This window comes from Strix uralensis, chromosome 25 (assembly GCF_047716275.1).
Source record: "Strix uralensis isolate ZFMK-TIS-50842 chromosome 25, bStrUra1, whole genome shotgun sequence".
Lineage (NCBI taxonomy): Eukaryota > Metazoa > Chordata > Aves > Strigiformes > Strigidae > Strix > Strix uralensis.
Window position 1 is genome coordinate 4948134 of NC_133996.1, and position 21628 is coordinate 4969761.

Here is a 21628-nt window from a genome sequence, read left to right on the forward strand (position 1 = left end):
TGCCAATATGACTCAGTAGAGCCAAAACAAGCAGTATCAGCAATAAAGCTGAAGGATTTTAAATAGATCAAGGATGAGGACTGGGAAGACGTAGAAACAAGCAGTAACAAGTAAACTTTAATTGCTTAACTGATGACAAGCTACAATGAATACTTTAATTAACAATTAAGGTTTTAATGCATACAGTGCCAAAGGTGTAAGATGTTAATCACTCAAGCACTGTAAAACAATGGCAACGGATAGCTTAAAAAGTGAAAAGGTGAAGTTTTGAACATAAACTGTGGAAATAACAAGAGGTCTCACAATTCCTACCCTTACTTTATTGGTTTTGGAGTTATATTGAAAGCACAGTTATGTTCTAATTATAATGATGTTCTTTCCACAGGCACTATAATACTTCTAAATAGCACAAATCTTTATTGTACTTGCACATAATATTAGATTGGGATTCATCAGGTTTTTCAGAGTACAGGTAGCAAAATTCCCTTAAAGCAGTGACACTGCACCACTGGCATCCAAGGCTTCAGTTGCTGCACACAGGGGCAAAGCTGCTAATGGCAGTGCTGGCGTGGCATGTAAGGCAGCACTTGCACACAGCCTGGAGTACCTTAGAGCTGCAGATGGGGAGTAAAACTAAACTGAAAGGGAAAAAAGGGGTAAAAAAGGCAGAAAGAAGAAGGAAGGAAAAACAGCAGAATGGAAAAAAATCAGTCTAAAGAAGAACAGAGAGGGCAGCTGTTGAAAATTTGGTGGGGAAGATTGGTCAGGAATAACTTTGAAAGTGTTTATGAGGGGCTGAGGCCAAACACTCCATTTAATTTACGTAGTGAGTGTTGGGGGAAGTACTTTAAAGAACTACAGCTGTAAAAATTCAAATAAAAAAAGGCTGTGAACCCTTAGATCAACTTGTCAGAAAGGATACTGCAGAAGTTGGCAAAAAAATTAACGTTCAGGGAGACGGAATATTCACATTTTTCAATGCAACCCAGGATTTTACATTTCTAACTCTGTTCTGTGACTAGAAATTATTTTTCTATCGCTTCTTATCATTTGCTTCAGATTTACATATGTAGAGAATCCTGCCACCAGAGTTTTACTGAAGGACAATTCCTTCATGGCTTCACCTGCTCCAAAACTCTTCAGCTTTGCAGCTCTTAACTACGCTCACATGTGTCTGTTAGTGACAGTTGTGCCTAGCTCTGCATTGAAAGATTGGAGAGGGAACAAGGATGGAAGATTGGTCTTCATTTAAAAAGCAAACAAAAATCCTACCGAAGTATCTTAATCATGCTGTTTGTTCAGCCTAGCTGCTTTACTTATAACACTAGGATGCTACCTACTGATAACTGTATTTACTGGTCTGTGTAAGCTCATGGTGACAATTGAGTAAATAACTACAGTAATTACAAGAATTTAGAAATCTATAGTTATATGAGAAGCTACCTGTATGTAATCTCTTCGAATTATGGGGGACAAAGAGGAAAAAAAAAAGAGAGAAGGAAAGCAAAAGAAACAAGAGCGACAATCCATGCAGAAGTACCTCTCTCCGGTTAGATTTCCAAAGAGGCAAAGCCTTCACACTAGTTTCTCTTTCCCTTCTGTGGGGTAATACTTTGAAGTCACTGACTACTTCTGTTTATCAAAATGCCACCTGAAATAAAGGCTAAAAATCCTATTTCTGAACAAAAGCATTCCAGGAGAAGTTAGTACAAGAAGCCAGATGTCTCTCTTAGCTGTTCACACAATTACTACAGCTCTACATGCTGAACACACTCATCATCTGGTGTTTTTGTCTTTTTCTGGTCTTCCCTCCTTCTCTCACCCCACCTTTCCAGCCAGTCATCTCAAAGGTAATAGAGAGCACATGATTTTGAATGACTAAATAATTATATAAGGAATTGCTTATATTTGAATTATTTTCCTAAGACTGGTCATCTTAAATATTAACTACAAAGCAATGGATGTTTTTTCTTTAACATTCCAAGCACCATTTTCTCAAAAACCTGAGAGTCTGAAGCAACAAGATACTCTACTCTCCCATAGAGATTCACTGCAAGCAGGATAAGCAGTATATTGTGACAGTTTTGTTACAGTCAGAGCTCACTATCAACCATTTCCCTTATGCAAACTGTATGAGTTTGCTCAAGCTTCCAGCCACTGCATATATAACCCCCAACTGAAACAGAAACAGGACATTATGCTTGCTATAACTTTCAAAAGCCAGCTTTCCAGCCTCTACTAAAACAAACTCCTCTTTATTCAGAAACACATCATTATTGTATTTCATATAAAATTTGGCATACTTAGATACTCAGGAGGCCAGCTCTCTAAAATACTCTTTAAAAACAGGCTCACAACAAGCAAATGCTTAAGAACCCATGTTTTGCTGCGTTCTGCATGTAAACACCTGGAAAGCATGCTTTTATTTGAGACACCGATGAGGTACATCCCATGCCTGAGAACGTGGATCTCATTTCACTAGTCTCCTCTCCTATTTCGTAGGTCGGAGGCGAGTCAGATACCCACTGTTTTCACCACAGGGCCATCCATCCCCGCTCCAGGCATTACCCACACAAGTTCTTGCTCGCATCCCTCGCTGCTACGCCTATCGCTCTCGCGTGTTTCCACTGCAGAGGCCACAGCACAGATACCTTTGTCACCACGTGAAAACCAAGTTTCTTAACGTTAACTGCCGCCCGCCGAAAGCCAGCAGCCCAGATGTTAGCCTGCTCTCCCACGCGGCGGCTCTTGAACCACCGCAGCACGCGGTTCACAGGCTCAGGGAAAGCCCAGCTGTGAGAACCCACTCGGGAAACCTCCCCCGGGAGGAGAGAAGGCGGTGAGGGCCCCCCCGTCCCACCGCACGGTGCGAAGACCGGGGAGGGGGAAGCTCCCACCGGCTCCTCGCTGCTTCCTCCAGGCAGCGGCCGACAGGACCTTGGCCAGCAGCTCCCCCCACACCCCCCGCGCTCTCCCCCGGCCCCGACGCCTCGGTGGAGCCTGGAGCGGGCGAGGGGGCGATGGAGGGGCCAGTGCGGCCTAGCGGCGGCACGACCAGGCCGTGGGGCGGGGCAGCGCCTGAGGGGAGACGGGGCGCCATGTCGAGCGCGGCCCTCGCTGACAGGGGCGGGCGGCGGGGGGGGGGGGGGGGGGGCGGGGCGGCGGGGAGCCGCTGAGGGGACGGGGGTGCGAGGGGACCGGGGCGGCGCGTCCCCCCCACCCCCCCATCACTACCCCCCACTCCGGTGGCCGCTCGGTACCTGCCGTAGATGCCCTCGGTGATGCGGTTCCGCTTGAGCGGCCGCCGCAGCTTGCTGCAGTCCGCGCTCCGCCGCTTCATCCTCCCGGCCGCCTCCGGCCCGGCCCAGCCCAGCCCGGCCCGGCCGGCCCCGCCGCGCGCCCCGGCCCCGCGCTGCCCCGGCCCGCCCCGGTCACGGCAGCACCATCCGCCCCCGCGGAGGGTTCCCTCGCGCGGGGCTTTTTTTTTTAATTTTTTTTTTTTTTCCCCGGGAAACAAAGAAATAAAAATAATTCCTGGTCCGTCCCTCCCCGCCGCGTCCCCCCGCGCAGCCGCCGCGCAGCGCCCCGCCTCTCTCAGCGCTGCCCAATCAAGCAGCTGATCCCGCCGGAATGGCGGCGTGTTCGACCAATCGGCAGGGGAGAAAGGCAGACGGACGGCCGAGAAGGCCCATCGCGGCATCAGAAAGTTGGTCCCGCCCCACGCTACCGGGTGGCCCGCCTATGTCCTTGATTGACGGCCGCGGAAGCCCGTCAAAGAGAAGGATTCGTGAATTGATGGCTTGTGGGCCAATCCCTGAGTAGGTTTTGCTCTCCTCCCGCCTACTGTCCTTCTGGGCTGGTTCCCGCCCCGTGGCGTAATCGACAGCAAAACTGCCCAATGGAAGAGACAAATAAAAATAAAAGGACAGCTCAGCTATCCATTCGGAAACGGAAGAAGGAGGGCTCAATTTTCTCTGTCACCGTAGCACTTTAGTACCGCCCCTCATGCTTGATTGACAACCTCGCTGACAAATAGGCTGTTGGGAAAGGGAAATATAAGCCTCAGGTGCAAAGGTGAGTGGCGGCAGCTTGTGACAGCCTGTGCTTCCCCCACAGCGCGGCCCTGTGCTGACGGCTCACCGGAGGGTAAAAAAACCCCTCAGAGTGACTGACGGCCGCCTCCAGCCAATAAAGAATGCATATAACAGAGTGACGAGCGATCGGTCCAATCGCGAGGCAAGAAGCGGGGAGGGGCGGGGCGACTTGGCCTCTCTTTTCCCGATCGGCCCAAAGACGGACGGTGGCTGGAAGTGGGCCAATCAGAGGCCATGAACGAAGCCAGCCTTCGACCAATGGGAGGCTAGTCCCTAAGGCAGGCCTGTTGGGCGGGGCGGGTGCTCAGCCAATGGGAGGCGAGGGGCGGGGCGGTCCCTCTGCGGCCGCTGCCCGGGCCTGCCTAGTCACTGCTGGGCACCGCCCCCTCCTCGCGCGTTGCCGCTGCCGGTCCTGGGCCCGGGGCCCGGGCTTTGGGCCTTCCCACCCCGGCAGCCGCTCGGCAGAGCCCCTGCCTCAAGGCCCGTGGCCTGCTTTGGACTGTGGAAACCGTGAGGAAACCAATGGCAGCCCCTAGGCCTGAGGGAGTGATGCCTCGGCCCCCCGCCCGCCCTTCGGCTGGCTTGGGGGTGGTGCCCGGGGCACCCCGCGCCTTTCCTTGTGCCTCGCCCGGAGCTGGGCTGGGTGCCAAGGGCCTGCCAAGCCTCTCTGGGAGATAACGGGCCTCCCTCATCAAGGGTCACGCCATGCTGGGCTGAGTCCGAGGAGTGCAGGTGCCGATATGGCGTTAAAACTGGTACAGAGGAATGTATGTCAGGCTTCTGGTCCCCTTGGCTGAGTCACTGGGGAGGTTTTGCCGGTAGTGGAGCTTTAATTTTAAAGTTATTTTGTACTTCACCCTGTCTGAGATCACTGAGCTTAGATCTTTCTGTTTGGGAGGGAGTTTAAGCTGGAAACCGAGCATCACTGTTTACAGTGTGGCGTGTCATCCTGAGGGGAAAAATATGGGCAAGTTCTTAGCCTTTGGTGTGTTTTCCCTGACTTTTAATGCTGACAGGATTTGGTAACAAGTGTCAAAAGTGCCAGTTGCGTTCATTTGACCATACCAAATTGGTGGAAGGAGTTCTGGGTCATTCTTATCCTGGGTATGGGTCCTAAGGGTTTGTCTTGCAGGAAACAGATCAAAGCTTATTAGTTACATTGCATTTATAAACTAGCACAAAGACACTGCATCTGTTAGCTAAATTTCTAAATTGCTGTTTCAGCTATTATCTTTTTCTTGTCTAGAGAAAGTTCACCAGGCATTCTAGTTCTGTCTGAATTAGCCACGTGATCACAGAATTCCCATAAAATGTTGCTGAATGTAGATCTTTATGAATCAGGATTTTTCTGAAGTCGGTTTAGGAGTTTCTGAAATGGGGGTACGGATACTTAACTTACAGTTTATTAGGCCTAAGTAAAAGCTGATAAAGCAATTTGATATTGCCTGTGAGGAAGGTGCAAGTTACCACCACAAATGCAAACCTTTCACAGATGGCTTGGAGACTATTACTGTGCCGTATAGCCTAGGTTTGCAGGAGGAATGTCCTAAAACAAGTGACTTTTTCTACATATGTGTTTGATCCATATTTCTGTCACCAGTAGGTGGCTTTCTACCCATTTGTATGCATTGTTACTATCTCAAACCCCAGCATGTGAGCACAGCACTCAGTTTGAAATGGCCTCAAAGTAGAAAGTCTGAGGCATAATTACAGTTCTTTAATCTCCTGGACTACTGGAACAAAGAGGATTCAATTTACCAAAAGCTCAGTGACTACTGAGAAGATAGTAATGTTCACATTATGCATTCATAAATTGTCCTCCACAGCCAAATAATCCTGACAAATGACGTCTGTGCATGGGGATATACTGAACATAGTTTCCACCATATAGTCCTGCTCCTGTGCCCAAAATGCTCACGTAGAGCATGTGGGTGGCACTAGAGCCAGCTCTAGTGGTTCCTGTTTTAAAACAACAACTGAAGAAAGCCTGTGCCTTACCAAAAGGCTCAGAACCCATAAGGCAATGGGTAACTTGTAGCCACAATGTGGTAATAAAAGTTGGTACACTTCTGGATGAAGGCTAGGTCGGAATTAAAGAAAGAATCGGGAGGGTGTAGGTCTGTGGTTTGGTTCTCAATTAAAAGCCTGCAGCACTCTGAACAGGGCTGTCTGCCTGCAGCTTCCTGGCCTGGGGATTACCAAGGTCTACACTGTAGCTGTTTCCATAGCCGTGCTATAAACAACAGACCTATCTTACAAGTAGCATAGAAAATGCTACATCTCCTTTACATGTCCAGAGAGTCTTGATTCTCTGGCGTTGGGTTGGATTCATCATGTACAAGAAGGTTTGTTGTGGGACATGGGTGTACAGCTGTAGCCAAACCAACCTGAGAATCACACGGAGAATCTCCACAGGACCTTCCCTGATCTTTCTCTGATGGGAGTTGGGTCTAGGATGGATGCAAGCAATGTAAACAAATAATGGTTTGCATAAGCTTCAACGTCCTACTCTTATGAGTCCATGTGCTTCTTTACTTGCCATTTAGTGGCTATGTAAGGCTCAAGAGCACCTGAAGTACTGTATGGATGGTATCCTGGAGCATTGTGGTATTGATGCCTTGATATGTCTGTGTTCGTGAGCATTTCTGAGTTCAGTCCATGTCAGTTGTGGTAAGTTTGGGCTCCTGACACGTCACAGATAAGGAACTGTTCCTAGCTGACGCCTCTTGGGCTTTTTATCTCTCTGAGTTTTTATTCCTGTCCCCCACACCTTCTTTTCTATTGGTTTGAACTTTACTGGAACATCTTTATATCAATGTGTTTGTGCTTAATGTAGTCTAGTGCACAATGCCTTCTCATTACCACAACTTCCGCAACAGTGTGCCATGGCTAATCCTTTTTCTGGAAGCTGTTTTCATCGTCTTCTTTTACTTCTCAGATTATGATGAAGGTATATCAAGCATTCCCTACCCAGGTAAGCCTTGCTGTGAAAGGAAGGGTTAACGCTTGCTCTTATTTTGCAGTGCCATAGTGGTGGGATTCAGCAGGTTTATGTATTTGTTAGTGAGAAGTAGAATGTTTTTACTGCCCTTTAAGTACCCTGCCTTGCCGTGTATGGTGTGTATTTATTTATATGAAAGCAATTGCAGTGAAGAAAACCAAAAACCTCTGTGAGGTCTTGGCATGCAAAGGTGTTGTTGTGCTACAAAGTAAGAATTCAGGATGGCAGTATTTTCCATTTGAATGCTTGATGTAAATAAATGAAGTTAATACAGTGGAATTAAGGGTTTAAATACATTCTGGAGATGTATTTTGTTCATTGATCAAAGGAATGTATTAGCAGATGATGCTACGGCCATAGCATGTAATGTATTTACAGTGTTGTGCAAATATGAGCTGATTAATCCTCATGACATTCTTGTGTTACCCTCCCTGTTTTACAGCTTGGAAAATGAGATCTACTTACAAGCAGTTTGGTATTTTACTGTAGGTACAGGCCAGCACAACCATATGATAATATGACTGTTAACATGTCCTGGGGGACACTTCCAGGGCTACAGATCCACGAGCTTACATTTTGGACAGCTTCCACCTTTTATGCAATGGTGCTGGTTTTCATATTAAACTCTTTCTACTGCTATTTCTGTTCCTTCTACCCGGATGAGGACATCATACAGGTTTCTCTTTGTAACTCATTTCTTTCCTAATGCCCTCAAGGGATGAATCAGCACTAATTCACAGTAACTCTCCCTGAGAAGTCCAACTTAAGCTCTTTAAATTCACCTCAGGAAAAATGAATGTCCAAATTTCATTGCTGTCTTGCTTTTTGATCCCTCAACCCCTACCCTATGACATCCATTCTGATCACTTTGTAAAAATAAATTCAGGGTCAAGGGTATTGTTCTTCTGATTACTTAGGGATTAGAAAGCAAGCTCTGGAATTCTTTATGAGTACCATATAATAATGGCACCCAAATTTTTATCTGAAGGCTTCTTAGTTAATTGTGATTTTTTATTTTTTTTTTTAACCAGAAATCCAGTCTGCATTAATAACTTCACTGATGTCTTGGTCTTTTCTGTCATGCAGATTTTCAAGATGTCAACCACATGGTGATTTTCGGATTTGGCTTTTTCCTGACATTTCTGAAAAGATACGGGTTTAGCAGCACTGGATTCAACCTCCTGATCATTGTACTCGGTGTCCAATGCTCTGTGCTGATACAAGAGTTATTACTTTTCCTTCCTGGCAGCAAAAGAGAAGATGATCTGAAAAGGTAATTAGTTTGTGTTAGAATTGGAATAATCTGCAACTGCTGATTGCTCTTTGTGGAGGATAACGCCTTGTTATATGGTTCTATTTGTGAATTAGCATAGTCATATTTGCAGACATTTTAGAAGGCTTTGGGTTTTTAAGTACATTTTACTGTCTGTTCATTCTTTCTTTCTTGGCTGTGATGATATCCCAGTACAGAATTATTTTTTTCTTTCCTTTCTTTTGTTGCAGAATAACAAAGGCCACTCTGAGTTTGACTGCTGTGGTCATCTCCACTGGAGCTGTTCTTGGAAAGACCAATCCTGTGCAGTTAAGTCTGATGACAGTTGTGGAGATGGTAGCTTTCCACATGAGCAAGTGGATGCACAACACATTCCTAAAGGTACTGCAGTAAGATTTCCAGGCACATGGGGGAAAGTTTCACTGCGACTTTGGAATGTTGCCTTTTGGTGCTTTGGCAGTGCTCTGCTGACAGGAACATCTGTGTGTTTTATCTCATCTCAGATTGTGGCTATGGTTTCTTTAAGAGATGAAATCTGACTTTGGGACTATACTTAAGGACATTGAACTCCAAACCCTGCATACTCTGTGTCTGTATAATTGGCTGGATCTATATTCATGGCCTTAAAGCGTGACCTGATCTGATGGATTGGGATGTAGTGCATTTGGCCTTGCCCATGCCCTGACTGTCCCCAACACACGAAGGAAAGCCTTGACCTATGCTAAGGCACTAATTCTTTTAAACTTTACCTCCTCCCAGTGTCAGTTCAGTCTGGAAGATTCCCAGTGTGAATGATATACCAGCCCAGTCTGGACAGCAGTCAGACCTGCATTTAATGTACAGTGTGAACTTACCCCAAACTCTCTGTATATGAATTGTGTGTTTATAGCTGCATTGAATTCAGATAAGTTAATCTTGCATAAATAACTCATGCATATACTAAGGGACTGTGAAAATAAATTGCTTATGGGGAGGTTACATGAGCAGCTCTACCAGGAACTGCATCAAAGGCTTCCTGTGGCCTGAAATAAACCACAAATTTGATTATTCTGTTGATATAGATTTCAGACAATGGCAGCATGATGCATGTTCACCTGTTTGGAGCCTACTTTGGTCTGGCAGCCTCCTCACGTTTCTCTGAGCCACTGCCAGGGTCTGAGAAGAATGCGAGTACCCCGAAGTCGGATTTATTGTCAATGCTGGGTAAGGCATTTGCTTTAACATCTCAGTTGGAAGAAGAGGTTGCACTGAGAACATAAGGAAGGTTTCTGGGGACTGGCCACACCACACCAAAGCTTTCGCATCCAAAATGCAGGTCTGAATGCAGCTAAGCATAGAAACTGCTGCTGCTGTGGTTCATGGTTTCTGACAAAGAGTTGGTGAGTCTCAGCATGTTTCCTACCAGGCCTATAAGCCACTCCTGCAACGGCTGTGGCTTACTTTGCTTTTGTCAGTCTCAGCATAAAGGCTGTGCCAGGTTAACTGTTCCCTCTCCCAGCTAAGTTGTCCCCTTTGGGCTTGCATAGGCATATTGGCAGGGGACCTCTGCACCAAAGTTGAGGTCATTACTTATATTTCAGTAATGCTTACAGTTCCCAGCTGGGGCCGAGGCTCAGTTTTGTTTTGCAAGGTGCTGTACAGAGATATAAAAAGGCAGTCCCTGCCTAGTAGTGTAAATGAAAAGATAAAACGCCTGGGGAAGGGTGGGGAATATGTTACAGACAGGCACATGAGAAAGGATCTGAGTGATGATAGGCTGAATATATGGAGTTCCACTCTTTTTCTTAAAGAAGCAATTTGGTTTCTTTATTATCATGATTTCTGTTATGTAACTGCCATTGTGCTTTATAGTGACAAAGCCTGTGTCTCTTAATTGCCTTGAACAAGAACAGTTCCAATCGTACTGTCAGGTGATTTGCACAAGGGTCTGGTACCTCTGTGGCATGGAGAACAGAACGTTAGCTAGGGAAGTTGTCTGGATGGCAAAAAATAATGACTGGACAAGGCAAAAGAAACTGTTGCTTGTTTGAGTTGTCATCTGTGCACTTAGAGCTGTGCGCAGCTCGGGGCAGAGGCGGGTTGCCATGTGTGGTCCAACTTGACTTCGTGTGAGGCCGCCTACTTCCCTCTGCTGGTTGGAATTTGATCTGTGCGTGTGTATCCCTGTGCACACACCAAAAGATGTGACCTATGGAGCAGTGAACTTCACAGAGCCTGAGATTCCTAAATGCTGACAATTAGGACCCAGGTCACAGAAGCAGAAGAACCTGTTTTCATTCCTATTAGCAAAGCCTGTGTGGTCATGAAAGTGTGGCACTGTGCAGTGATCTCACAGGAGGAAGGTGAGTTGTTCTTTTGGACCCCTATACTAGGGAGTAGCTATTTGGTAGACAACCCTTTCACAAATAACACGAAAGTTAAGCTGTGAATAGCTGAGTTGGTGAAGCATGATCACCTCAGCTCAAGCTATTGGTCTTTAGCCCTCCTAGTGTAGAGGTAGAGAGGATTCTGTTCTTATGATCCAGTTCATCCTCTTTTTCTCTTCAAACCCTGCCAGGAGGCAAGACAACCAGTACCAGTCATACTGGCAGCCAAGGTAAAAAACACTCCAGAGTGCACTTCGGGTTTCTTTATAGCGATTTGTACCACGTGAGCTGTTTTCTCTTCCCCCTTGGCTTGCTTTCATTCTCTCTTGCAGCTGGTTTTGAACAGTTATTTCACAGTTCCATGAAAAGGAGCAGAAATTTTGGCCAAGGAGCAAGCCCCCGGTGCCTGTTCAGAACAGGCAGGACGCTCATTGGTTGGAAATCAACAGTGGAATTGTTCCCACTTGTATCTGCACCTGCATTTAAGGGGATGATAGATAGGACAAAGCTGATGTTAAAGGTGTTCTTGAAAAGAGAATCCTACCTTAACTCTGCGGAGGACCAGCCAGGTGCCAGTAGAGCTGTGCTGTGGCTGTGTTTGACGTTACAGTGGTATGGTTCTGGGGAGGTGTTGGTATAGCAGGTAACTCTCAGGGCTGTCTGCGTTGTGAGTTATTATCTTTTGTTCACAATGTAGGAATCACAGTCAATGCAAAATGTGGGCTCGAGCCCTCCAGAGACAGCTGGTGATGGATTCACTGTGTTTTAGAGCAGGTAATGATAGTTGTTTGTCTTTGTCTCCAAGGCACTGTCTTTCTCTGGGTGTTCTGGCCAAGCTTCAATTCTGTACTACTTCGGGACAAGAGCAAAGCAATCTACAACACCTACTTTGCCCTTGCAGTGAGCACTGTAACTGCCTTCATGTTGTCTGCTCTGACCACAAAGGATGGAAAATTCAAAATGGTAAGACATGAGAGAAAATCACTGCATGGAGAAGATAATTGTCCTGTTACTCTGTTCTTCAGTAATACACTGACAGTATAATAGCTATTAAGTAAAAACAAGTCCAGGTTTTCAGCCTGACAGTCATCATTAGCCTCCCAAGCAGAACACTGAAGCTCTAACTTAGAAATGATGTTATCAGATTGTAATTTACAGTATACAGAGGCCCAAATTCACCCTAAAGAGATCGCACTTGCATGAGAATAGCAATCTATGATAATTTGGCTTCTGTAAGTGATGAGCAAATTCTCACTCCATGTTTTTGTTGTTTCATTTTACAGACTCATATCCACAGTGCAGTACTAGCTGGTGGGGTCGCTGTTGGTTATGCAGCATGCAGTATCAAGTATCCTTGGATTGCAATGATTTTGGGTCTCCTTGCCAGTGTGATAACCATATTAGGATCTTACTGTTTGCCGGTAATACGCAAAACCTGAAGTTGTTTTTTGTCTAACTGTATAAACTTCTTTCCCGGTGTAGGATACCTCAAGGGAAACCTCTCTCTTTCAGAGAGATTAAAGCTAAGAAACCTGAAGTCTTCTGAGCAGAGCACAGGAATGCAACTTGCAAGACCAAAGTTCATCTTCTAGGTCTGCAGTAGACAATATGCTGTTATCAACTTGTGTTTCAGTGTATCACTTAAACCTTCTCTTCTTCCCAGAGATGCTTGAATGCTGTTCTCAAGATTCATGATACTTCTGGAGTTCATTTCACTTTTGGCTTGCCTAGTATGCTTGGAGCTCTTGCCCAGGTTGTTCTCTTAGTAATAGAAAACTGGACTGATATACCAAGGTACATAAATTCTTGCTTTTAAATAATAAGCTTAGCTAATCGTTATTATAGTGTGCCCTAAGAGGTCTCATATATACAGAAAGCCTGAACGTCACCACAGATAAATCGTTTTATACCAGATAACCTAAGATAATCTCTGAAGTCCAAAAAAGTCAGTAAAAAAGACTTCCACGGTTGAGCAGACAGACTTTGGATCAAAACTTTAATATTAGCTTTTGGTCCTGTTTTCTGCCTCCCTTTTTATTTGATATTAAATACAGCAGACATAGGAGATGAAGGCTGGGGATGTGCATCCTTTCAAGACTCATTTTGGCTTTTGTGATGTGTTTTGGGAAGCTTTGTATGCTAATGGGGGGAGCGGGGGGGGGGGCAGAAATCAGCATTTCTCTTCAAATGAGGCTTTAACTCTGAGTCAGGGGCAAGAATGCCAGTTTGAACTAACGCCAGTCTGGACACTGAACTGGAAAATATACTTGGACAGATATCCTGCAAAAGTTGAAGTGAAGGATATTCTCCATGGGTTGTTTTGATCTGACACTGGCATCTCATTTTTGCAAATCAAGTTCATGTCATGTCATACAAGTTCTCTGATTTTCTGTTTACACAGGAATGAACCACAGTGGTGCATAAGGGCCTTACACTTCTCATCATGTTCCTATTGAAACAAACAAATTTAATGAAGTTTTAGTATTACAGTGGTGGTTTCTAAGGGCAAAAGATGTCCTCTGGAGTCTGTGTTAGGCTTCTGATAGCATCTCTTAAAACATCTAACTGCAGCTGCAGAGACATTTGAGAATAACAGAGTTTTTATGAGAGGTTTTGATGTAAAATGCTGTGTAGATACAGATCCATTCACAGTCTTACTGCTAAATTCAGCAACTGTAAAAGGTGAAACGCTTATTTTGCTTTTCAGGCTGCGTGATTTGGTCGCGATTCACATTTGGGCCTTCTTCCTGACCATGGATGTTGCCTTGATAACAGGTTTTATTACAGGTCAGTATTGAAAAACATGTTCAGTAATACCTTCCTCATTTCCTTGAGGCAAGGGGTATGTCACCTTATGGCACCTGCTGTCATGTCCGTGCAACCATTTGCGGAAAGAGGCCAGTTTAACTGGGGCTCTGAAGTGTGTTTCTATGGGTAAATTATTTGTGGAAGCAGCCACGGGAAACATGAATGCCAGGGACTCTTCGAAGCCAGTCTTTTGAAGAAGAAAAATCTTCAACATAAATAACGTAGTAGCACCATTCTTTCATTGGTGAAGTTTATTTTAACAGATGCTTAACAGCTGCCTTCAAATTTCAGACAGGAGATCTGTGAGGATGAAAATATTTTTACATCTGGGTATTGTCTTAGTGACAGAAAAATGCTATCTAGAGCTTGTCACTTTTTAGGCCAGTTGGTATAAATCTGCAAAGTCTCACGAACGTCAGTAGCTCGCTTGCCTCAGCCAAGCCCTAGGCCTTTGATCACTAGTGCTTTGGGATCATCAGGGCTCATGTGTTTCCCATGTGACATTCTCCTTTATGGCAGCTGCTGCTTTTCTATAGCTGTTAATTCTGTCTTGACTAAAAGAGAAATGGCAGATGAAAATTGCTGTGAAATATACTCTAAAATGATTTTTTTTTGGTGCTTTAATTGATCTGAAACCTTTGCATTACCTTAAGTGTAATTAAGTTGAGCTAATCAAGCAGATTTTTAAAAAAAACATTGAGCTAAAATAATCAAACATTCAGTGTTTAACCAAATTGTTAAAAATCTAGGTGTTTCCATCTAAATCCCAAGATAACAATGCTGATAAGGCCAATTGCTTTAAATACACAGCCATTTTTCATGCAAGAAGTTAATCAGTTTTGATGTATTTTTAGAATCTGGCAGGCTGTTTAATGGGGTTTTGCCTAGAGTAATTAATTTTTAATAACACAAGCCTTGATCCTGGCAAGCTTCTCTCTTTGTATTTAAGGTCAACTTGAGTCAAGGGGCTCTGCTGAAGCATTTAGTTCTGAGTTTGTATTTTGATCTATGTTACATTTGGACGCGTTTTACCTCCAGTTACACACAATCTTCCCCTTTCCCTGATGTGTATATTTATATTGGATATATGTGTTTTTACAAATAGGTTTCATCTTAAACCTCAAACTGTTTAAGACCATCCCTGTATCAAAGTACTTTGAAGACCAGTTTTATTGGGAGGTAAGTTTCAATGTGAAATTAATTGTGTGGGAGTATGTAGGGCACCTTGTTGCCCTTGATGAAGAACTCTAGGTATTTGAATTAAAAGTTAAAAAAGGGGTAATTCCATTTCCCAGTATGTTTTGGATGCCCTGTTTGAAACGTGTGAAGTGTTCCTACAGCTGATTCAGAGCCAGAACATGATAAATGCGTGTAGTCTTCAGCTGGGCTTGTCAGAGCCACTGGTGGGCACAGGGCTAAATCTGAAATGATCTTGTTTGTTGTAAGATGTAATCTTAGGTGCCCAGAGATGGAAGGTGCTTTTTATGAAAACAGACCAAGCCTCCTGGCCTTCATGGGTGCAGAGTGGCTGTTCAGTCTGACGCAGAAACACAGGCCCTGGCACTTTTAGGTGCTGAATGTGATGCTATATCTGAATTACAGAAAAAAAGAAATGGATGAAAATAAGCTTCTAATAAAGTTTTCCATTGCCTTTTCTTGTATGATGATTTGATGCATAAAATGTTCTGATACAACAATGTTTGTCTTCACAGTTTCCCCATTTGGCTGTTGGATTTTGAATGGAGGAACCCAGATGACAGATTTGACCAAGATAAGATTTTCCTGTTTGTCACTAGAGAAAATTAATAGCTATGATGGGTGGAAAGAGCACTTATCAATTCTCAGGCTCAGAAAAGCCATCCCAATGGACACAAAAAAATTAGTAATGAACTGTTCTAGTTATTCCTGAAAGATACAGGGTGTAAATTTAGAGATGCAAACTTACGACGCATTTAGCTTTTCTGCTTGGTCCTATCTTAAATATTTTTTTGTAGGATACGTACAAAAAAGTTGGCTGCGCTCATTGCTGTAATGGCTTATCAATCAAAATGCTTGGAAACTTTAAACTATTTTTAGCCCCCAAGTTTAAAAGACAAAATATGTATTTTAAAGTATAACTTTTCAAGGAGTGCATACTCACTCTTTTCTAGCAAAGCATTCAAGTCCTTGTTTTTAAGCAAAATTAATTCTGTTGAAGGCCTTGTTAAGCCAGGATTTGATGAGTGAGCTGGATCAAGGCCAGAACTCCGCATCTTCCCAGACTGAACTCTTGGAGTTATCTGACTGCTTAAAGAAAAATCAAGAATTACTTGGCTCAGGCTATCTGGAAGTTAAAACAGCAAGAAGTTAAATTGTTCTGCTTGTGGATGGTGCCCCTAAAATCAGTGGCATTCACTTATACTCAAGATTTGGCAGCAAACCTCAGGACAGCCCATCTGTGCAGTGACAGTCAGCACCACCATGGGGTCAGGAGGCTCTGGCTGCCCTGAAGGTGCAGACAAGTGGAGGGACAGAGGGAACAGTCCTCGGTGCCAAGGCCAAGACCCCGTTTTTTTACTCTGAGACAAGCAGGGAGCTTTGGTGCACAAGCTAGGGCCTGGTCGGGCAGAGGATTCTGGACAAGTGAACCCTTGTTTTTCGATGGATGGTGATTCTCAGTGTTTCTTCTTTGTTTCAAACTAGTTGACCTAGAAAAACTCTTTCAAAAATGCTTACCTAATAAAAAAGTCAAAATTTGATTGTTTTTATTTATCCAGCACACTTGCTTAAAAATGAATGAGGAGAAATTCAATATTGGGAGATGAGGCAGGAGTTCTTTGATGCTCACTGCAGTCATGCATGCTGACCTCAATTCATTCATTAGGGATTAAGCAAAGTAGATCCCTGCAGATAAAAAAGTGTGAGACAGGTTTTGAGTAAGGAAAAATTACTGGCAGAGGAAGGGCCAATTTTTCTTATTTCCAGGTCACAAATAGCCAGCGATCTGCCAAATTTATCAGCTGCCTCCAGCTTCCACCAGCTGGGGGTGACGTTCAGCCTGGACACACACTTACGTAGGTGCCTTATCGCACAGTTAACGCGCTATTACTGGTGTGATAGTGTAATCCAGGCTCAACTTGTGTTTTTCACTTTAACTTTCCAGCAACCAACCAAACATCTGCAATACAAAGGGCTGTTTTCTAGCAAGATTGCTTTTAAGGAATAGTATTTTATTCCCTCCCTTCTCCCCACATTTCTATTATCATCGATTTCTTGTGCAAATTCTTGTGAATCTATAGGAAGGGGCAGATACAGGATCAAAATTTCCCTGGTAGTGACTTGTCTCCTTTGCCAAAGAGAACTCTGATCTGAAGAGTATTCTTCCTTTTTTTTTTTTTCTTCACAGTGGTTAGAAACTAGTTGACAGCAAGCTTTGTAGATGAGCTGCTTCCATCTAAAGCCACTACATAATTTGTACTTGTGCCTCTACGCTGTCAACCACAGCAACAGTAAGTTGTTACTTGCCAGAGACTTCCTTGTTATCACCACAGGATGAATTAAATATTCAGGGGCAGGAGGGGGGAAATATCCCAAAGCAGCATAGTTCTATATTATGCGAGAAAAGCCACACCCCAATAAATTTTGAAATTAAAGAACTGGTTATATTGTCCAGATATAGGAAATATTTAATAAATATATGTTAAAAAGTTGCTCTAAAGCATTTTTAGTAAGTCTTGGATTGTAAATAGCTTCATAGAAACAGCTGGTTAAATACATCCATTTTCCACTATACTATTTACTGGTAGCAAACATCGTATCATAAAAGTGACTGCCATTGTTACTTGCAGCAATTTTACATTTGTCAAAAACATTACAACATTTAAATCACATACAAGAGTAAAAAACCAGAATAGAACCAGAATTTTTAGTGCTATGATTAAGTTTTCCTTGTTTTATCTTTAAACACAATTGAAGGTCACCGTTTACAAAATGGTTTTACAAAATTTTGGGAGTGTGCAGTTAAAAAACCAGCATGGCCAATGCACTTCCACAGGCGTGTTCATTGCCACAAATCTTCCGTGCGACCAAATTTGAAGACCAGTCCTCTGTTTAAAACAGAATAAAGGGACATGAGTACATAATGAGCAAATCAAATACCTCTTATTTTAAACACATGATTTCAGGGAGCAAGTTGTAGTATTTGTAAATCCAGTTCCTGGTCCTGCAACGACACTTAAGCAGACAGATTGCAGAGACCTACTGCCTTTACCAGCAGTTTGTTCACACATGTCTAGTAACAGGGCTTAAGAAAAAAAAAAACTACTACAGCAAGTTTCAGTTTTTATAATTAAAACCAAGTTAGATAAGAAATGAACAAAGGAAGATGGTCTTACCCAAAAAAGATGAACGCATTCTGGAAAAACACAGCTATTCCTGGGTATACTACCGGTTTTTCTAACAAAAGAAAAAAGTCTCCATAAATTTTTTGGAAGTCATTTTCAGGCATATCCCACCTCTGACATTTGAGAAACACTAAACTGCGCCGTGCCAGCAAAGATAACCAGTTTCATTCAAATACGAACATTTGGAGTCTGTGCACTGTGAAGCAGTGGTAAGGAGCTGAGTTTGACAGAGGGGCTGGTTACAAGGTAGGATTCCCGACTAGCCACAGGGCTGAAGTGACGACAAACTCTTGGTGCTGTTGCCTCTGCGTGACAAATCTGCCTAAGCCAGATTGTTCTCGCACAGAATTAAGACGGCCCTAGGCAGCTCACAGACCCCTTTCATTCTCTAACACGGCATTCCCCTCCGATCTGTGTTCCTCAGTTGTGTGACACAGAAGCATAAGCCTTACCTTAAGTGGCTTTTGTGCCCTCCCAATCCTTTAGCCTTCCAAGTAAAAGAAGCCTCTCCTGTTCTCTAACCCAAAATGTGCATCTCAAATGCAATTCTCAGGCTATAATTATCACATGGGATTACGTATGCTGTTTGGAATGTGTGTGTGTGTGAGTATATATACATATATATTCATATATAATGACAATATACAAAATGGGAGTGCACATTAGTAGCGCTACTATGCAACTAATGCACCTTAGTTTCCTCAAAAATCCCCCGTGAATTGAGTAAGGCCAAAGCTGATAATGAAAATTAAAACCACCAGCGTGCCCTGACTGGTGTGAAATTCACTTCAGCTCCAGGTACAAGCAGTAGCTTTACATTTACTGAAGTGACCTAACTTCCTTTTGAAAGCCAGAGTAATACGCTGCAGTTTTCATGCCTTTCTCAAGATTTGCCTCCACAAAAAGTTACTGTGGTACATGTTAAGGTATAAATTTAAATAGGCCATTTGAATTAATTTTTCCCTTTTGCTAATTTAGCATAGAGGCTTTGGGAGCAATATGCAGGAAATCAGTAATTTTTACTCTAGGAATTAGTGCCCACCCAGGGAATTATTCCCACATAACTGCAGCAGTTTAGTTGTATCAGTACAGCTCCCAGCTGACCAAGACCTGGGTTTCTAGTGTGGAGAGTTGGAAGTTTATGACTTAGAAGTAGACAAAATCCACTTCAATAATAGTAGATAGTAGAGAATAGTGGTGTGTAGGGAACCAAAATATTAAAACTGGGCCTGCCTAGAAACTATCTAAAACTAAGTTCTAAAATTCAATAGTCATTTAAAATACTTTAAACCTTCAAAAATGGATCAGGTCACATGCCATGCTGTACTTACCTTTAACAACGTAGCCTCCAAAAAGGATCCACATGGAAGCAATCAGAGATCCAAAAGCCATCATAAAACCAATGAACAGCCAGATCCGAGCACCTTGAAAAAGACGTAGGGATGTTTTGTGCCTGTGTTTCAGAGCACCTTCTGTCACACACCAGAGCTACGCACAGACACACAGCGTGCACACTGCTCTTACAACTCTGCCAAGACTTAGTGGCTTCACAGATCTATCACAGAATCATTCAGGTTGGAGAAGACCCTTGGGATCATCGAGTCCAACCATCAGCCTGACTCTACAAAGTTCTCCCCTACACCACATCCCCCAGCATCTCACCCAAACGACCCTTAAACACACCCAGGGATGGGGACTCCACCCCCTCCCTGGGCAGCCTATTCCACTCTCTGACCACTCTTTCTGGGAAACATTTGTTCCTCATGTCCAGTCTGAACCTCCCCTGTTGCAGTTTAAAGCCGTTCCCTCTTGTTCTGTCACTAATCACCTGTGAGAAGAGACCAGCACCAACCTCTCCACAACGTCCTTTCAGGGAGCTGTAGAGAGTGATGAGGTCTCCCCTCACCTTCTCCTCCTCACACTGAACAGTCCCAGCTCCTTCAATCTCTCCTCACAGGATTTATTCTCCAGGCCCTTCCCCAGCTCGTTGCCCTCCTCTGCACTCGCTCCAGCCCCTCGAGATCTCTCTCGTATTGAGGTGCTATCGCTACGCAGTAGCTTACACCGCCGTACCTGTTTGTCCCAGGCAGCCTTCACTGTAACTGTCACCCCGCACTTGGCCGTTAGACACCGCATTGATCCTGTACGAGCAAAACGGGATAAAACTGGGTAAATACAGATAAAGCAAGAAGTGTTTACAAAACAGTGGGAGAAACTTCTCAGAAACATATTTAAAAAGGATGATGCTGTGGGTTTTTGTATTTTTTTTAAAGAGAGACAAGGCTAAAACTTAAAAAGCAATTCTCCAAAGACTAATAAGACTTGGACCTGTACTATGCACTTAACTTTTTAAAATGGTTCCTTACTATAAATATCAACAAATGTAAGAAAGACATGACACACTCAGATAGTAACTTGATTTGTTATTCTTAGTTACTTCTCTATTTAAAGACTATGTGTTCTTTTATTTGCATAAATAAGTTCTAGAAGCGTGTAGCTCTTATCAAAAAATTACACTTACATTAGGAATGCAATAGTGGCTATAACCCCACAAGCATGGTATGAATGGTTGAAGTCTTCCACTTCAGGATATTTTACAGCTGCATCTATGATTATCCACCAACCTGTAAAAAACTATTAAAAAAGGAGAAAAAGCACAATAGCTTAAAATACAGACCGAAGCCTTTTAACAATGTATAAGGTTACTCTAGGAAAAGTAACATTAACTTATAAAATAATTCTTACAGTCTCCAACCTAGAGTAAACTGATAGCATAACTCGTTTTGCTATCAGCTTAGGAACAAGACTAAATGCAAAGCCAGAGGTTTACCTTCTCCAATAGTTGTTACATGAGCAGAAGCTACGAAACTTAAAACACATGGATGCAAGCACCCAGAACAGATTTTGTGGTTTAGTCTGCTGTGACATACAGGACAACACATCCCTTTTCTTCCTTTAACTCCCAAACAGCTAACAATTTTTAGCTCGTCGTCAGCTGACTACATCTAGAAAGCCTGAAAGCAGCCCAAGGGAAGCTGTACGTACCAGCACTCCTGCAGCAACAGAAGCGATCGTGTTTCGTTTCTCTCCCCAGTCAACACACTCCGAGCACCTCAAGCTCTCCAGAAAACCTGACATTTTTCAGCGCTCTGAAGAACTGAAGAAAACGGGACATTTCTTACCAAAAGCAAACCCATCAGACATCAAGGGCTGGCATGCGGCAATGCGCGGCGTGCAAGGGAGGTTAAAACTGCTACACGGTACCTAAACCCCCCCCAGCCAGAGCCCCTTCCCGAGGGACGGCCGAACAGAGCAGCCACCAACACCCACCCGGGACTCCGCCGGAGAGGCGGCGGCCTCAGAGCGGAGGCGACAACACGCCGGTCAGCGCACCCACCCCTCAGGGGGGGTCCCCCCCGCCCGCGCGAGGCCGGGAACATCCGGTGGGGCTGCGGCCACCAGCAAGAGGAGAAGGCGGCGGCCAAGCGTCCCGCCCTGCCCGGGGAGGGCTCTCGCCCCGAAGCGGCGCCTCACAGGCGTCCCCGCTTACCTGAGGGCGGGGAACGACCGTCGGCCGGCGGCTCACCGGCGCGCGCTGCGCATGCGCGGCAGCTCAGCTGATGCACCGCGGCGGAGTCATGAGACCGGGGCGGTCGCGCGCAGGCGCACTGAGAGCCGGCAGGGCCCGGCGCCCTCTGCGGGGG

At 44.3% G+C, this 21628-nt stretch overlaps 3 protein-coding genes across 6 annotated transcripts in view; 1 reads left to right on the plus strand and 2 right to left on the minus strand.

Annotated features, from left to right (window-relative positions):
- MACO1 (macoilin 1) overlaps nucleotides 1-3555 on the minus strand; it is a 30149-nt gene extending 26594 nt beyond the window's left edge. Inside the window, exon 1 of one of the 2 annotated variants that reach the window (XM_074894208.1) lies at nucleotides 3261-3555. In XM_074894208.1, the coding sequence (XP_074750309.1) occupies nucleotides 3261-3340 (80 nt within the window). In that variant the 5' untranslated portion in view covers nucleotides 3341-3555. The remainder of the gene's footprint in view (nucleotides 1-3260) is intronic. The other variant, XM_074894207.1, reaches the window with a different exon arrangement.
- Nucleotides 3556-3972: 417 nt separating this feature from the next.
- LOC141954729 (RH-like protein) lies at nucleotides 3973-16280 on the plus strand. 2 transcript variants are annotated; one of them, XM_074894518.1, is made up of 10 exons: nucleotides 3973-4074; nucleotides 8182-8368; nucleotides 8599-8749; nucleotides 9430-9571; nucleotides 11540-11697; nucleotides 12018-12155; nucleotides 12398-12528; nucleotides 13442-13521; nucleotides 14648-14721; nucleotides 15255-16280. In XM_074894518.1, exons 2-10 carry the CDS (start codon nucleotides 8202-8204, stop codon nucleotides 15279-15281), a joined length of 1068 nt encoding a protein of 355 aa, XP_074750619.1. In that variant the 5' UTR covers nucleotides 3973-4074; nucleotides 8182-8201; the 3' UTR covers nucleotides 15282-16280. The 2 variants fall into 2 exon arrangements, with proteins under 2 accessions (XP_074750619.1, XP_074750618.1); XM_074894517.1 differs by lacking the exon at nucleotides 3973-4074 and adding an exon at nucleotides 4512-7068.
- A 901-nt stretch (nucleotides 16281-17181) lies between these two features.
- On the minus strand, nucleotides 17182-21572 carry TMEM50A (transmembrane protein 50A). Of its 2 annotated transcripts, none has more exons than XM_074894522.1 (7): nucleotides 21475-21572; nucleotides 20970-21081; nucleotides 20446-20558; nucleotides 19998-20065; nucleotides 19256-19348; nucleotides 17916-17976; nucleotides 17182-17627 (listed from the first exon to the last, which is right to left on the minus strand). In XM_074894522.1, the coding sequence occupies exons 2-7, from the start codon at nucleotides 21060-21062 to the stop codon at nucleotides 17582-17584; spliced, it is 474 nt and encodes a 157-aa protein (XP_074750623.1). In that variant the 5' UTR covers nucleotides 21063-21081; nucleotides 21475-21572; the 3' UTR covers nucleotides 17182-17581. The 2 variants fall into 2 exon arrangements, with proteins under 2 accessions (XP_074750623.1, XP_074750624.1); XM_074894523.1 differs by lacking the exon at nucleotides 21475-21572 and adding an exon at nucleotides 21255-21458.
- Nucleotides 21573-21628: the final 56 nt, after the last annotated feature.

Excerpts from the sequence above, each read along its gene's own strand:
- LOC141954729 (XM_074894517.1), top strand. The coding sequence starts at position 6,942 with ATGCCTTCTCATTACCACAACTTCCGCAACAGTGTGCCATGGCTAATC. Across the intron at positions 7,069-8,181 it reads ATCAAGCATTCCCTACCCAG|ATTTTCAAGATGTCAACCAC; the intron begins GTAAGCCTTGCT and ends TCTGTCATGCAG. Across the intron at positions 14,722-15,254 it reads AAGACCAGTTTTATTGGGAG|TTTCCCCATTTGGCTGTTGG; the intron begins GTAAGTTTCAAT and ends TTGTCTTCACAG.
- TMEM50A (XM_074894522.1), bottom strand. The coding sequence starts at position 21,062 with ATGTCAGGTTTTCTGGAGAGCTTGAGGTGCTCGGAGTGTGTTGACTGG. Across the intron at positions 20,559-20,969 it reads CTGTTGCTGCAGGAGTGCTG|TTTTTTACAGGTTGGTGGAT; the intron begins GTACGTACAGCT and ends CTTTTTTAATAG. Across the intron at positions 19,349-19,997 it reads AGGCTGCCTGGGACAAACAG|GTGCTCGGATCTGGCTGTTC; the intron begins GTACGGCGGTGT and ends GTCTTTTTCAAG.